This window comes from Drosophila innubila, chromosome X, assembly GCF_004354385.1.
Source record: "Drosophila innubila isolate TH190305 chromosome X, UK_Dinn_1.0, whole genome shotgun sequence".
In the NCBI taxonomy this organism is placed as follows: Eukaryota; Metazoa; Arthropoda; class Insecta; order Diptera; family Drosophilidae; genus Drosophila; species Drosophila innubila.
The window spans coordinates 25,659,260-25,675,298 of record NC_047626.1 but is presented as its reverse complement, the minus strand read 5'-3'; the positions used below and the strand labels follow the sequence as shown (position 1 = coordinate 25,675,298).

Here is a 16,039-nt window from a genome sequence, read left to right as displayed (position 1 = left end):
AATAAACGAAAAAGAAGGAGGCATGGCATTGTTCCCCTCCTCATCGCGTCCGCGCACGCTCATGGAGCAGCTGTTGGCACGCAAAATTGAAGCGGCTGCTGCGGCTGGTGGCGGTGCTGCTGCAGCTGGAGCTGGTTCTGGTTCCGGTTCCGGTTCCGGTGTCGGTGCTGTTGCAGGTGCTGGTGTTGGAGTTGGTTCCGTTGCTGGTTCTAGTTCCAGTGCCATAACCTCACTAGTAACTGCCAGCACAACTGTCGCTGCCGCCAGCGCTGCCTCAATTGTGAGTCGACTGCGACGCACCGACTCGCTGGACTCGACGAGCAGCCTCGGCTCATTGGCATTCGGCGAAGATGTTTGCCGCTGTGACGACTGCCTGCTCGGTATTGTCGATCTCTACGTGATCAGCGCAGCCGAAGCGGCCAAAAAGAAGGTAGGTTGGGATAGCAGTGATCATGGTCGTAGGCAAAATAGAGAAATCGAAAGAGGGGATCCACTTTTTAATAGGAGTAAAAAGATGAATATACGGGACTGTTCCGAATTCCGAAAACGAGTGCAATTGCCGCAAATCGAGTTGATTGCTGTTCCGAATTCCACAAATCGACAAGAATTGTCGTTTTCAAAACGTGTGCTGTTGAGCGAGCAAAATCAAAAGTAAACGCTACATGAAGCATTAAAATAATTCCCTTAAACAAAAAACTGCAAATTCAAACAACCTTGAACATTTTTAGAATCGTTTAACATCACTACTTCAACTGTTTTTAGTTGAAGAGTATTTTAAAAGAATTTTTTTTATAAACATCTCTAAAATATTGCATACAAAACAAAACCGAGCGGCAATGACTAAACCGAGCTGTTCTGAAATCCACTTTACTTCTTGTTATCGATACTACTTCTCGCAATTGAAAGCTGCTGGAGTTACTTCATTTGATAAATAAAATTCGAACAACGAAATTTTAGTCTAATTTAGCTTCTATGTGCTATATTTAACATGATATATTTTAAATTATAATTTTTAAAAATAGTTTTAAGTAATTCTAATTGGATTTAAGAGAAAAATTGAGGATTGAATGTTATTATTTTTGAATTCATGACAGCTCCGGTTCATGTCGATATGCACAAGCCAGGCAATCAGCTGGTGACAAACAAAATTTAATGCAAAAATGCTAGCAACCAATAACCATAATTGCCGCCATTTTGCAGAATTAAATTAGCTATTTATATTATTTTATCAATTTCTACTTCTTCATTGGCTAAAACAGCTGATATGGTCGATGACTTACTGCTATCGAAACGTTTTCGAAACCGAGTTCGAAAAGTAAAAGCAAGTCCATTTCGCTCGGAATTGGGAACTGCAAATGGTAAAACTTTTGTTTTTTTTCCTCAATTTTTTTAAATAGTTTAATACATCAATATGTATTAATCAATTGATTTCTTGTTGATCATATTTACCAATTAGCTTAATATCATTTTATTTAATTTATTTTTGTCCATACAATGGTAAGAAAATTTGGTATTTGTTTTTAGCTAACTATTAAGAAAATATAATTTTGGGGATTAAAACCGAAACAAATATCGGATCCGGCTCCGAAACAGATTTTATTTCGGTTTAGTCCTTTTGGTTCCGGAATAAACGTACCGGTACAACAATAAAATCTCAGCTTAGTTTTAAAAAATTTTTTAATATAAAAAAAAATTATATTCATACAGAGAACAACAAAAATGTGTTGGAAAATATACAGAAACCACAATGCTAGAAATGTTTAGATGTTCGGTTTCGGTTGCAGTAGTATATATGAAACGGTTCATTTGGTTAACGGTTTCTGAAATAATAGCATTTTTTCTTGCGATGTTAAAATTTCAATAGTCATACATTTGTTTGGGGGGTTGCCACACCCTTGAGAGTAAACGTTGTCTAGCAAGTGCCATCAATTAGCTTAGTCAGAGCGAGCAAATATGTTAAAAAGCTCGTTTTTTGGTTTGCAACTTGACTGAATTGATCAATGCGTGCAGAAAGCTTTACGCTTAAAGTTTTGTGGAAAAGCAGCGACGCGTCGCTGTCAGCAGAGATAGCAGTTCGCAGCTTTGACCAAGTCAGCTGCGGTCTCAGCTTCAGCTTCGACGTCGTCGTCGTCGTCGTCGTCAAGTTGCTGTTGTCACATTGAATTATTGGACTGTTGGACCGGTCCGAAAGCTGCTGCTGCTGTTGGTGCTGCCATTGACGTCACAGGCGTTATGATGCGACGTGACGGACGCCGCGACGCAGACGCTGACGCGCTTGGTTTAACTAGCGAGCAAGCGAGAGAGAGAGCGAGCGAGAGAGCGCACACTGAGAGCAACAACAGCAGCTCATGCGTGAAGCGATAAACAAAAAAAAAGCATTGGGAAGCAAGGGAAAGTTCTGATTCGCACTCAGAGAGAGAGAGAGAGAAAGAGAGTCACTAGATTAAAGACTTCGCTGATCGAAAAGGAGCAAAGAGAGATAACGCTGCAAGCTGGAGGAGAAAGCAGCTGTGAAGAATCATTAAGAATGATTAATAGAGCACTTACAAATAAATAATGAATACGCGAATATGCGATCAAGCGAAAGATAAGTCAACAATTGATGCTCTGATCAAATTCCACATTCCACGCGGAACATTCTTGAACGCAACGATTCTGAGTGCTGCTCTCTTATCCTTTTGCACTCTCACTGCATTTAAAACGCACTCTTCGGCGCTCTCGCAAGCTCACGCACTTTGCGCTCTCCCACACACACGTACGTCACAGGTCAAGCGGACTGAGCAAGCAATACACTCGCAATGAGCGCTGTCAATGGAAGCTTCCAATTGTTTATGTCTGGCGCTTGCCCTTCCTTCCATCAAATGCACTCTGCACTCTCCGCTCTCTCAGTCTCTTTTTGACACACTCTCTTTGTGTTTGGCATTTGCCGTTATCAGTGAAGAGTCTATTGTAGTTAGGACTCTAATGTGTGTGCTGAAATGAAACCATTGACGACTGCGTCGCAGCCGATGTTGTTGTTGTTGTTGTCGTTGTTGTTGTTGCGCTTGCTTGCTGCTCATCGCGGACGTCGTCGTCGTCGCGTGGCGCTGGCGCTGCTGCTGCTGCCGCTGACAGTGGCTCTGACTCTGTGTGTCTGTGTTCCCCAGACCAGTTGAGCTTTCGCAGCGATCGCGTGCGGCTGGGCTCTGTCTCTGTCTCCGTCTACGTCGCAGTCAACGCTGTTAATTTTGTTCCTCTCTCTCTCTGTCTGTCTCAGACACGCGTTGCCACCAGCAGCTGCAGCAACTGAAGCAGAAGCAGAAGCAGCAACAGAAACAGAAACAGAACCAGAAACCGTAAACATTACAGCAATAACAATAATAATAATAACAATAACGACAACATCAACAAACAAGAATAACATTAACCAGAGCTGTTTCAACTTGTTCGCTGCTGCTGCGCTGTTTCCAAAAAAAAAAAAAAAAAAAAAAAAAATACGCAAAATAAAAGAGAGAGAAAAAAAACCAAATTTGTAATTAAATTTCATTTCGATTCGCGTTTTGTGTGTGTATTTTCATTTTGTATGCTTATTTTATTATTGTTTTTGTGTGCACTTGTGTTTGTGTATGTAAAGAAATAACAACAACAAAAAAAAAGTCAACAAAAAAAAAGTCAACAAAAAATACAACAAAAATACTGTATATGAGCATTTCTTGTAGTTGTTGCTGCTGCTTGGTTAACATGAAAGCTCGATGACAATTTCTACTCAATTTGAGTTGAGCGTTGCAAGTTGCGCAGTTGTTGTTGTTGTTCTTGTTGTTGCTGCTGCTACTTTGTAAAAAGTGTTAATTGAAGCACGCGCCGTAAGAGTTTAAAAAAACTAAGAAGGGCACAGTGGGCGTTAAACTAGCATTTTTTGGTGAGGAAAGAGGCACTAAACGCTGCCCACCCTCTGCCAACGTTGCTGCTTCCTCTGCTGCCTCTGCAACTGAAATGAATTCAAGTTTATGTAAACATTTTGATGTCGACGTCAATGGAGAATGCTACGCACTTTGCAAGCGCCCACAGTGTGTGTGTGTGTGTGTGTGTGTAGAGGATTTCTTTTTTAATTCAGAGGGGGTGGGGGGAGGGGGGTCTGTGTTTCGTCTCAACTTATCAGCCGCGCACACAAATTGTGAATTATATAATAGTAGTTTAGTTTCAATGACGCTTCGCATGTTTTATTAAACAATTTTGTTTGCATCAATTTGGCAATTGAAGCTCATTTAGCGCCAACGTCCCAAAAATGGCAACCCATGTCCATTTGTACTTCACCAGCCCCCCCTCGACAGCCTTCCCCTCCCTCACTCTGTCTTCCTCTTTGCGCCATAATTGGCGTCAATCGTTCAATATACATCCGCCGTCACTGTACCGCCCACCCACCCAACAAAAACCGACCGCAATGACGATCAGTTTCTACACTTCCCTCCCCCAACCCCTTTTGCACTTTTCTCCCCCCTCCAGCCTTACTTCTCCTGCTTCCCGTAATTCTATCGCAATTTGTGCGTCAATGGCGACCCCCCGACACAACCGAAATAGAAAAAAAGTGTTTACTTTATTAATTTTAAGCTTTCGGCAGTTAAGAAACAAAAAAAATACACACACACACACACACATTGTGAAAACGTTGCTTTTTTATTGTTATGCGGCGTGAATGCCGCACATTAAGCGCAGTTCGCCAGAGTGAGAGAGAAAGAGAGAGCGAATGAGCGAGAGAGAGAGAGAGAGAGAGAGGGAAGGGGCCATGGGGGAGGGGTGGTAGGTAGGGGGTGTGGAGATCGCTTGCTGGATCGTTAGAGTTAGCTGTAGCTTTAGCGTTACGTATGCATAGATACAGATACAGATACAGATACAGATACATATGTATCTAAGTATATATACATATATAACCATGTATCTATAATCTATACATACATTTATCAGAGCGTATATCGAGCTTTTGTCGTCGACGATATCGAAAATACTACGAAATTTGTGTTTATTAGATAATAAAACAAACAATAATTGGGTTTTTGAGCATATTCAAAACGAGTAAAGAAAACAGTGAAATAAAGTTGATAAAACTGGGGTATCTCTTCAGAAAAATATATTAAATATTGGCTAGGCTAACAATTCAGAAAGATATCAGAAAGATTAGTAAGTTTAAAGAAGTTCAATAATATAAATAGAGGGAGAATGACAGAGATACGACTTAAGAATGTTAAAAGTTATGAGAACGATTAAGCTAAGAATCAAAGAAAAACTAAAATATCTTTAGAGACTCCAATAGGATCTCAAAAAAACTACAGCCGAAGGAGGATGATGCATTAAGAACGAGCGATATGATAGAAGAAAAATTATTAGAAAGTAAAGTATAGAAATAAGAAGAATAAAAGGACATTCGACATGGATAAAGAATAAAGATGTAAGAATAGAAAAATCATTTTAAACAGAGTAAAAGTTAAATAAGACTAAGTTTCAAATAAAAGTGAAGATATGCGAAAATAATGGAAAGAAAAAGACTCTCTGAGAGAGACAGAAAAAACTATCAGGCACACTTCTAAGGAAAGTTTGGAAAATTTTGGAAATCAACTTAACAACTTGCTCTTAGAACGGCCAAGAGAAACTCAAAGAAAGTTGAATAAAATAATTTTTAAACAGAGAGAAAAAGTTGAAATCAGAAGAGACAAAAATTTAATGATAAAATCAAGTCTAGTAAACAGAGCGAAAGAGTGAAATATAGAGGAAGAGAGAGAGAGAGAGGAAAGTGCAATTGGTAGAGAGACAGAAGTCAAGCTTTACTATATAGTAGACGTATTTTAAAGACTCTCATGCACGTCCCTTTATCAGCTGTCATTGCACTTGGTTCAGTTCCGATTGATGCACTATGAAATGAATTACTATATTGACTACATATTGATTTAAGTATATGTTCACATTGTGTGGGTCTATATATATACAATATATAATCTGCATTTGCATATAGTACGTAATTGTTTATGCGAATGTGTTTATGTCTGTTTAGTTGCCTGCCTCACTATTCCTCTCTCTCTCTCTCCCTCTCTCTCTATCTTTACTTTTCCTCTCATCCCTTTCTAGTTTGTTTTTCTATTATTCCCTTCTCTCTATAGCTCCCCCTTTTTACCCATTTCTGTTTTCCTTTTGCTCTCTTCTCCACACTATCCCTTTCGCGCTTTTCCTCTTCGTGCCTCTCTATTTTCCTTTCTCTCTACTCTCTCCGTTGCAGCTTTGTAATTCCATTGTATCTCTTTGCTTCCATATCGATCGGCCTACTTATAGTCGCCATATTGTAGCCTATATGCGGTCACACACACACACACACATACATGCATAAAAAAGGTGCCGACGTTCCAAGGTTCCGAATGTTGTTGTTTTTGTTGTGGTTGTTGTTGTTGTTGTTGTTACGTTATCGCACAGCGCAACTTTTGCAAATGACGTCAAATGTTTTGGAGCGAAGAAGAGAAGACACACGGCGAGTGTAAGAAAGAGAGAGAAAGAGAGAGTTCGAGAGAAAGAGAGCAACTGGATAGCTTTGTTGCCATTCTTGATACTCTATTGTTGCTGTTCCTGTTGTCATAAACATTTGCATTATTATTATAATGCGGTTGTTGTTTGGTTCAGTTTAGTTGTTTGGTTATTTGGTCATTTGGTTGTTCGGTTTTTCGGTTGTTCGGTTGTTCGGTTTACCTTGCCCCCGACTCTCTGCTTGGTTCTGATTTCGGTTTGAATTCAAATCCGTTTTGTTCGTCCGTCAAGTTTTGTGGTTTCAAGAATTCGCAGTCAACACGTAATTATCTAAAGGTGGTTTGCTACTTTGCTGATGGTTTTGTGGTTTGGCGGTTTTGTCAACCAGCACTAGGCGTTGCCCCACTCTCCGGGCCTCCACTTGGGTCCCGTCTACTCGTCCAAACCGCAGATGGAGCTGCCAAGATGCCAACACGCTCCAACAATGCCTACTTAGATGTTTCTTTCTGTTTCTGTTTCTGTTTCTCTTTTAGTTTTTCATTTTCTATTAAATTTAATCAATTTTGATTGATGTGTGCGCCAAGCAGCAGCACCAGCAACAACAACAACAACCAGTGACAACAACATGCTGTAACAACATGCTGACAACAACCCAAAACAAGTTGCAGTTTCCTCAGCGTTTGCATTGAGCAACAACGAACTGTGGATGTCCTCATTGATTTTATTTAGCACCACATTGAACCCTAAAGCGTTTTGAGAGCGTTTAATTTTAAAGCTCATTTAAGACGCTTAGAACTCACTGATATCTGTTTAATATAGAGATATCTAGTTGAGGTGCAAATACAGCTAATAGAGCTAAGACACTGAAAAAAAGAAAGCACGCACTTAGGGAAACTCTACTGACAGAGACAACTTACTAAGAGGTACATTACTAATCGCCACCCTTCTTAGAAGCATCCTACGAAAGGACACCCTACTTACAGAGACTTTACGAAGAGACTAAAAAAACTTTTTCTTACTTACGTTTTACCTACAAAGATCTTATAAGTATACAGTCCAGTTAAGGAGAACTAACAATGGGATTCTTTACTGTAAGACACCCTACTAAAACTTGGCCTCATAAAGGATACCCTTCTTATAGATACTTTACGAAGAGATCATTCACAAACAGATAACTTACAAAAGAATACCTTACTGAGAAACACCCCAGTCAAAAGCACATCCAACTTTTGAACAATAGACACCACACTGAGCAATATCCCACTGAGAGATATTCTAGTTGAATTGACCTTGCTAACAAATAGTTTATCTTAATAAAAGAGATCCTATCAAAAATCACACTGCCGACAAACACCGCACTGAAGACTGGGATGAAAATACAAATAAATAATCAAACTGAAAAAATAAGAATTTAAAGACACCCTATTAAAAATCATACCACTAAAAAGCATAGTATTGAAAGACACCCTACTGAAAAGCTACCTGCATGTAGGCAAACATCTGAAAGACACTCTACTAAAGACACCCAACTATAAGGCACACTAACTGCTAGAACACAATCTATAAAACAACTCCAAAAGAGAAGCTTACTCAGGAAGATACTTATCTAGCTCCGACCCTATATATACTGAACTTCAACTAACCTAGACTGGACTTTTAAATTCTTACTATTTCTTTTAAATTTATTTATAATTCAGCAACTTAGAAACCTACTTATTTATGTCTAAAATTATAGCATTGAATCTTACTTTTTCGACTACAACAACTAGTGGAAAAGACTACAATTAAAAAACCCCGACTGTAAAAGACCCTGTACAAGTTCTGTGTTGTCTTTTTCTCTCTTTGTCCATACGCAGCGAAAATAGTTTTTTTTATTAACCGATCTTTTCAAATTTTTTTTCCACATTAGGGCTACTATTTATGTGTGCCAAAATTAAAAAAAAAGCTGTAAGACACCCTGTACTAATTCTGTGTTCTCTTCTTTTTCCTTTGGCTCTATTCTGTGGCAAAATTCAAAAACTGTCTTCTGTAGTTTTTTTATATTTTAATAATATTCTATCGCTAACTTGAGCGTCTTGGGTTATGCAGAAACCTGTATACCAATTTTGGTGTCTCTAGCTCTTATGGTCTCTGAGATTTAGGTGTTCAGGCGTACTGATATTTGGTACGGGACGACTAACAGAGCTGGAGCTAAATGAATGTAATGTAGGGTATCGGTCGAGTCGGTTACGCCATCAATCGCATAGCTCTGAGATTGAAACGTCAGTCGATTCGTTTGCTAAAGCGATCCGATCGTTGGGTTTCAATTGTGAGTTAGGCGCGAACGAGTTCGCAAATGCGTTGAAATCAATCAAATCAAATGCAACAGCAACAACATTGAGTGCAACTACGACGGCAGCAACAACAGCAATAACAATTTGTATCTCTTAGATACAGGGCGTCTAATGCGTAAGTGGACGTCACATGTCCTGTAAAATGTCCGTGTGCGCTCTCACGCAACCGCCCGTGCCACGTGCCACACGAACTGCAACCACAGCAACAACAGCAACAACAGCAACACCAGCAACAACAACAGCAACAGTCTCGAATTCAACAACTCCAACAACTCCAACAACACCACCAACACCGCCACCCTCTCCACAGGTGCGCATCTACGAGGACTTTGACAGGATGAGCGCCAAGGAGGTTTACTACAATGAGGCGGGCAAAAAAGTTACGGTCAAGTTGCTGCACTTTCCGGACGTGTTGCCCGAGGACATTGCCAAGCTGCGATTTGACGATGAAGATCACGACGATGTGGATGGCGATGCCGATGCCGATGTGGATGATGATGATGATGGTGTGGATAGCGATAGTGTCGTTAAGGCAACCAGTGCGGATAGCGAGGATGCGGGCAGTGAGGCGGAAACAGCCTTGGTGGAGCCGGGCAGCAGCGGCGCCTCGAGCTGTGGCGCCACCAAAAAGATCTTTCGCCGTAAACTCTCCGGCAACAATATGCAGGCGCGCAAGTGCAGCCTTGCCTTTGCCCAGGCCCATGGGATTAAACAGCGGGCAGTGAAGAAGCTATCGATGCCCACCATCAGCATTACGGCCAATGCTGGAGAGCATGTCAGTCTCTCCTCCGCACTCGCCGGACGTAAACTGTCGCAGCAGCTCTCCCAACCGCTGTCCATGATGATGACGACACCGCCACGACGTTCCCATTCTCCGCTGGGCCAAAGCCTCTGTCCCGGCTACATTCAGTACTCGAAATCATTGCTAGAGGTGCCAATGCCCCGAGATTATGGCTATGCCAGCAGCGATGACCTCAGTTCCGAGTGGGACTCGGATGTGTCCACATCGGCGGCCACATCCTCATCCTCCGCAACGGCCTCCGGCTCCACATCCGCGTCCACAGCAACCAGCACGAAAAAGGTAAGAGCTGGAACTAATGCTGTACCGGTTCCATCGGGTGGTATCTATTTGTACTACGAGCTACTCACTGTTATCCGGTGTTGTACGGTGCTAAATATTTATCCGCTGCTACCATTTGTGGTGCTACCTACTAATAACTGATCGTACCCAATGATAATAAGTGCTATCCGATGGTATCAAGCTTTATCTTATTCGTATTTAGTATTATGCGTGCAACCACGGTGGATACTTTCTGCTAGAAATTGCTATTCACTATTATCCGACAGTGTTCGTGGATTCTGGTTGCTATCCTATTAGTACACAGTGTTATCCGGTGTATGTTACGCTGTGCCATCCACTGGTATCCGGTAGTTTCATGTTGTACTATGCGCATTCCGGTGGTAATAGGACTTATCTCACTAATATTACGTGTTATCCCGCACAACCTTGATTGCCTTTACTTTTATCCCATAATGGTATCAAGTGTTATCCGGTGCAATCTCGCGGTGTGCTAAGTGCCCTACGATGTATGTACTAAATTTTATCCGATGGTATCAGATATTTTGATAGTGCAACTCAGCGGAGTATTAAATCGAATATTATCGAGTGTTATCCGGTGCAATCTCGCGGTGTGCTAAATGCCCTACGATGGTCGTACTAAATTTTATCCGATGGTATCAGATAGTGCAACCTAGCGGAGTATTAAATGCTATCCGGTGCTATCTACCGGTACTGGCTAGGTTATGGTGGCACCAGGCGCTATCCGTTGAAGCCAGACATGATCCTGGAGTTATCCAGTGTTATCCGGTGCAAGTATTTGCGCTACAAGATGACTCCTACTGGTGTTCGATAGACTCTGGTGTTACTAGTTGCTACCCACAACAAAGTCAAATTATTTTTACACTACACAATGCTATTCAAATCTACTTAATGCGGTACAATCACTACTCGGCGCTAATCAATATTAGCCCAGGCGCTATCCGGCGTTTCCCCAGCCGCTGATAAGCCGTTGACGTCACTGAGCGCGCTTTCGATCTCAATGTCGTGAAATTTAATAGTATTGTATTGTTAATGGACCATGAACACAGTCGAGTTTTGGCGTCATCTCCCTTGTGACCCGTTTGAGAATTTGAGGCCGCAGCTGTTGGAGCCTCAGTTAATTGCACATAGTTAATGTAACGGATAATTTAATGTTCCACAATTGCCGCCAGATGGCGCTACGTCAATAAAATTTATTGTGTTTAAAAATACACAGGAAGAAAAATCCAAGAATCCGCAAATCGCTGTAAGAAGTTCTAAAAAATACTAAAATACTTGATACAAGTACTTTTTCTTACAAGCTCGAAATTCTGAAATTTATCTCGTTTAGCCTGCTTTTAAACTGAATTCAATACTGAATATTCTTAAATTCAATATTAATTATTCTTTAATTCAGCTTTAAAATTTTAATCGTAACATTTCTTACTCTTTTCTGTGTAGAGTTCCGGCTGGCGCAAGATACGCAACATTGTACAGTGGACGCCCTTCTTTCAGACATACAAGAAGCAGCGCTATCCATGGGTTCAACTAGCCGGACATCAGGGTAACTTCAAGGCCGGTCCCGAACCAGGCACCGTACTCAAGAAGCTCTGCCCCAAGGAGAAGGAATGCTTTCAGGTGCTCATGCAGGACGTGCTGCGTCCTTATGTGCCCGTCTACAAGGGTCAGGTGACCAGCGAGGATGGCGAACGTAAGCAATGTCTACTGTACTTGCATCTGACATCAATTTATTCAATTTATTCAATTTATTTCCTCCATCTTTCAGTCTATTTACAGCTGCAGGATCTGCTGAGCGACTATGTGCAGCCTTGTGTGATGGACTGCAAAGTTGGTGTACGCACCTATCTGGAGGAGGAGCTATCGAAGGCCAAGGAGAAGCCCAAATTACGCAAGGATATGTATGACAAAATGATACAGATCGATGCACAGGCACCCAATACCGAGGAGCATGCGGCCAAGGCGGTAACCAAACCCCGATATATGGTCTGGCGAGAGACAATCTCCAGCACAGCCACCCTGGGCTTTCGCATTGAGGTGGGATACTTACTATTCTCCTTATTACTATTATATTCTTCCAAAGGGTTCGATTAATATTTCTCTTCAAACTAGACTTCAAACTAGTGTTAAAGATTACAGTTCGGAACCACCACCATGTGAAAGGAAGATATCTTTATATTCTCACATGATATAAATATAAAATTAGTACAAAACATAAAACAGAAATCGAAATGTAAATATCAGGAAAAAAAAATCGATTTGTCGATAAATCGGCAATTAATACATCGAGTTATGCATGTTGAGTTTACCCAAATCCCTTTTTATTTTGAAAATGTCCAAGGGAAAAGTATATAAAAATGCACACAGGGGGAATTTAAAAAAAAAATGGAATGATGGAAAAAATTTAAATTCCCAAGTTTGATGAAGAATCAAATTTGAGGTCAAATATTGATAAATATTTTCGGCAGAACACTGATGGAAAATTTTCAAAGCAAACGAACTTATTGTAGACATAGAATTAACCATGGTTACAATTTAAGAAACATTCCCTCCAGTATAAGACAAATTTTAAATTAATTTTAAAATATTAGCACTGATTTTTAAGCTTCGTATGGCAAACAATAAGGTTGCCTAATTTTAGGGTAAAGAATTTTTTTTGTACAGAGCTGTCAGCTTCGATACAATGTTTGATTACAAAACTAATATGTTTTGTTTCCATTTAATTAAACCCAATTTTGTCCCAATTAGGCTTTTAAAAAATGTAGAATTCACTCAAAATGTTGTTCAAAATATGTACCGAAAAATTTACTCGTTTCTGCACATACAAGGGCAGCCCTACTAAATTACCCATTTATTTTCATAAATACTTTCGGAAATTAGAACAGGTCGAGCGAATCCGACAAATGTTTTAGGTCAGAATCGAGGGGTGATGACTTTCAAATAATTTAAAAATCATATAAAAATTTTATAATTTATCTGATGTTGCTAAATTGTTCCTAATATAATCAAGTATTTTATAAATATTTTGTTTTCACTTTGATTTTATGCTAACCATGTCAAAACCATAAATTTATCACTATCGAATTTGAATTCACCAGCTCAATGTCAAGTGAATTCTATTCGTAAAATCTGGCCGAAAGTGAAAACTAATATTTTATAAACATACATATATATTTAATTTTCTCGCTTTCTCTTGCAGGGCATCAAGAAAAGCGACGGCACCAGTTCCAAAGATTTTAAAACGACCAAGTCACGCGAACAAATCAAATTGGCCTTTTCCGAGTTCCTCAGCGGCCATCCACATATTCTGGTACGTACCAATATACATAGATACATTCTTATTTAGTTCGAGATCAACGTGTTGCTAATTGTAATACTGTTCTTTCATAGCCACGTTATATACAACGATTGCGGGCCATAAGGGCCACATTGGCCGTATCGGAGTTCTTTCAGACGCACGAGGTCATTGGCAGCTCCCTGCTCTTTGTCCATGATCAGACGCACGCCAGTGTTTGGCTAATTGATTTTGCCAAGACGGTTGCGTTGCCGGAGCAACTGCACATTGATCATTATTCGGCCTGGAAGGTGGGCAATCATGAGGATGGCTATTTGATTGGCATCAACAATCTCATTGACATATTCGTCGAGCTGCAGGCGGCCATCGAATCGGAGTCGACAACAACACTTGGCTCCGCAACTCCTTCGGCATCTGGTTCCGGTTCTGGTTCTGGTTCCGGATCGGCATCTGGTTCCGGCTCAGTATCGCCAGCGCCAGCATCGAGCTGCCAAGACGAGGAGGCCACTAAAATGTGAAAGCAAACAACAAACAACAAAATAAGAATACTATGATTTATATAGAAAAACGATTATACTGAAAGCGTTCCATGGGGCTGTGCCCCACAAAGAACATTTCCTACCACATTCCCCAACCCGAAACATTTCCTTTTTTCCTCCCCTCCCAAAGCAAAAACAAAATTAATTATCAATTCCCAAAACTTAGTTAAGATGGCAATCACACATATATTACATAGATGCATTTACATATGTATGCACACATATGTATACATTTTTTTTTTTTTTTTCTCTTAACTGCATACTTTTAACCCGTTAAGTTTAAAATCAAAGACTGTAACAATATATGCGTATATATATAAATTATTGCTGTTGCATATTGTTTATGATTTATTTATGCAATTTTATCTCCAAAATTTTACGCTGCACAAAACAATGCGACGAAAAAACCGTAACAACAACAAAATGAAAGAAACAAAAACATAAAGCAAGTTCTGTTTAAATGCGCAACACGAACTACTTATTAATAATGTTATTAATATTACGTTTTTTTGATTACCTACTAATAACAATATACTAATAATGTGCACTATTAAACTAATGTAAACTGTTCAACAATTACAAGTCTTTTACTTTTTTCACACAATTTCAACTTGCGCGCCCATGTCGCCTCAAAGTATGCTACAAAAATGAACATATCATTTTCTCATACATTTCTTGCTCATTGTCATATAAAGGTAGACATTTTGTGTAGCATACTTTTGTATGTTTACAAAGTTTGGAGAAAAAAAAAATTATAGCATTTTGGTATTTTCTATTCTCGACTGCTATTGCGGCCACACAATCACAGTCAGGGGTGCCACAGAAAGCGAATCCAAGATAAAGCCCCATACATTTTTGGGAGATTTTCGGTTTGTTTCGATTTCTGTGGCACCCCTGAATATGAAAGCCAGCTTAAATCCGTGAACCAAGCCGCCAGCCCGTTTTTTTTTGCCGCACGACTCTTAAAACAAGTTGGCAGCACTGAAACTACATTTGGAAATCAGCTGTGCCGTCTGGTTTCAGCTATTTTTCGGATGCTTTCCAGCCAGAAACAGCTATTTTTTCCTCTAAGAAGTTGGCAACAGTGGCTGCGGTCACACTGCCACACTGTAATTTAGTTAATGCTTGTTGTTGCGCGGTTCGCACGTCGCGCCTCTGAACGCGCACGCATTAAACTGTTACAAATTTTTTTTTAAATGTTTGTTGTTGCATTTCCGAACGTCGCGCGCTGCTGATGTGCATTTTAAACTCGTGCGTTATAGTCGGTGTTTTTTTTTAAGACTGTATGCGCTATATGCAAAGTGTTTTTTTTTTGGGTGTGTGCGTGTGTGTGTGTGTTGTTTGGGTTTGTTGGGCGCATTTTGTTGCTGGAGTGCGCGCCGATGTCGCATTTGTATTTTTAAAAATAAAAATAATACACCCAAAAACACATACACTTGCAGTTTGCTGCAGCATATATGTAAAAAAAAGTTTCTGGTTACGTTGCTGCGACAACAACAACAACCACAACGGCAACAGCAACAATAAATACAACTTCAATATGCGCCAACCGGCCTTCGGCGCAGAATATTAACAATATCTATGCATGTGTGTCTATGTGTGTATACAGTGATACAACAACAACAACAACTGTCACGCATCGTCTGTGACTAAACGTTGGGGGAGTCGAGTCGGGGGGAGTCGGTCGAAGTTGACTGTCGAAAAATCGGAGAATAAGCATCTCGCTCTCTCTCTCAAATCGCCTGCGGCCTGCGCTCATCTGTTAAGAGCGCCAACAACAGCAGCTAAAATAGCTCAAATAATCACACACACAATCACGCGTGAAACTTACACAAAGAGAGTGGGAGGGAGCGGGTGTGGGTGCGCGAGAGAGATAGGCATCATTGGAGCTTGAGCCGTGCGTAAAGAAAACCAACAAATAAATATAAAAACAAAAGCAGCAAATCAAAAAAAGTATATGAAGTTAAAAACGAAAATCGTTTCTTTTTTTTTTGTTGTCTTCATCTTCATCTTTCATTTTTAACGTTTGCTCTTGAAACGCGCTTTTGTTTTGCGTTGTTGTTGTTGTTGCTGAGATTTTAACCGATGCCAAAACCGAAAGGGTGCAACAACAATAAAAACAACTGAAACTCGATAAATGCTAAAAAACGTTGGTTTTGATTTGTTTGTGTTAATTTGTTTTTTTTAAGACAAGTGCAATAAAAAAAATCATCAAGTTGGCCAACAGCAAATAAATAAATGGCAGCAAAAGTCAGACAACAAAATCAATATTCAAATTAAGCAGAATACAACA

General features: G+C 40.1%; 1 protein-coding gene across 3 annotated transcripts; it reads left to right on the top strand.

Annotated features, from left to right (window-relative positions):
• Nucleotides 1-7: 7 nt before the first annotated feature.
• Nucleotides 8-13,761, top strand: LOC117780644 (inositol-trisphosphate 3-kinase A). Of its 3 annotated transcripts, none has more exons than XM_034617260.1 (6): nucleotides 3,080-3,560; nucleotides 8,914-9,897; nucleotides 11,356-11,605; nucleotides 11,681-11,949; nucleotides 13,112-13,222; nucleotides 13,303-13,761. In XM_034617260.1, exons 2-6 carry the CDS (start codon nucleotides 8,947-8,949, stop codon nucleotides 13,723-13,725), a joined length of 2,004 nt encoding a protein of 667 aa, XP_034473151.1. In that variant the 5' UTR covers nucleotides 3,080-3,560; nucleotides 8,914-8,946; the 3' UTR covers nucleotides 13,726-13,761. The 3 variants fall into 3 exon arrangements, with proteins under 3 accessions (XP_034473170.1, XP_034473151.1, XP_034473160.1); XM_034617269.1 differs by having other exon boundaries at nucleotides 3,546-3,603; XM_034617279.1 differs by lacking the exons at nucleotides 3,080-3,560; nucleotides 8,914-9,897 and adding an exon at nucleotides 8-430.
• Nucleotides 13,762-16,039: the final 2,278 nt, after the last annotated feature.

Excerpts from the sequence above, each read along its gene's own strand:
- LOC117780644 (XM_034617260.1), top strand. The coding sequence starts at position 8,947 with ATGTCCTGTAAAATGTCCGTGTGCGCTCTCACGCAACCGCCCGTGCCA. Across the intron at positions 11,606-11,680 it reads GACCAGCGAGGATGGCGAAC|TCTATTTACAGCTGCAGGAT; the intron begins GTAAGCAATGTC and ends TCCATCTTTCAG. Across the intron at positions 13,223-13,302 it reads GCGGCCATCCACATATTCTG|CCACGTTATATACAACGATT; the intron begins GTACGTACCAAT and ends GTTCTTTCATAG.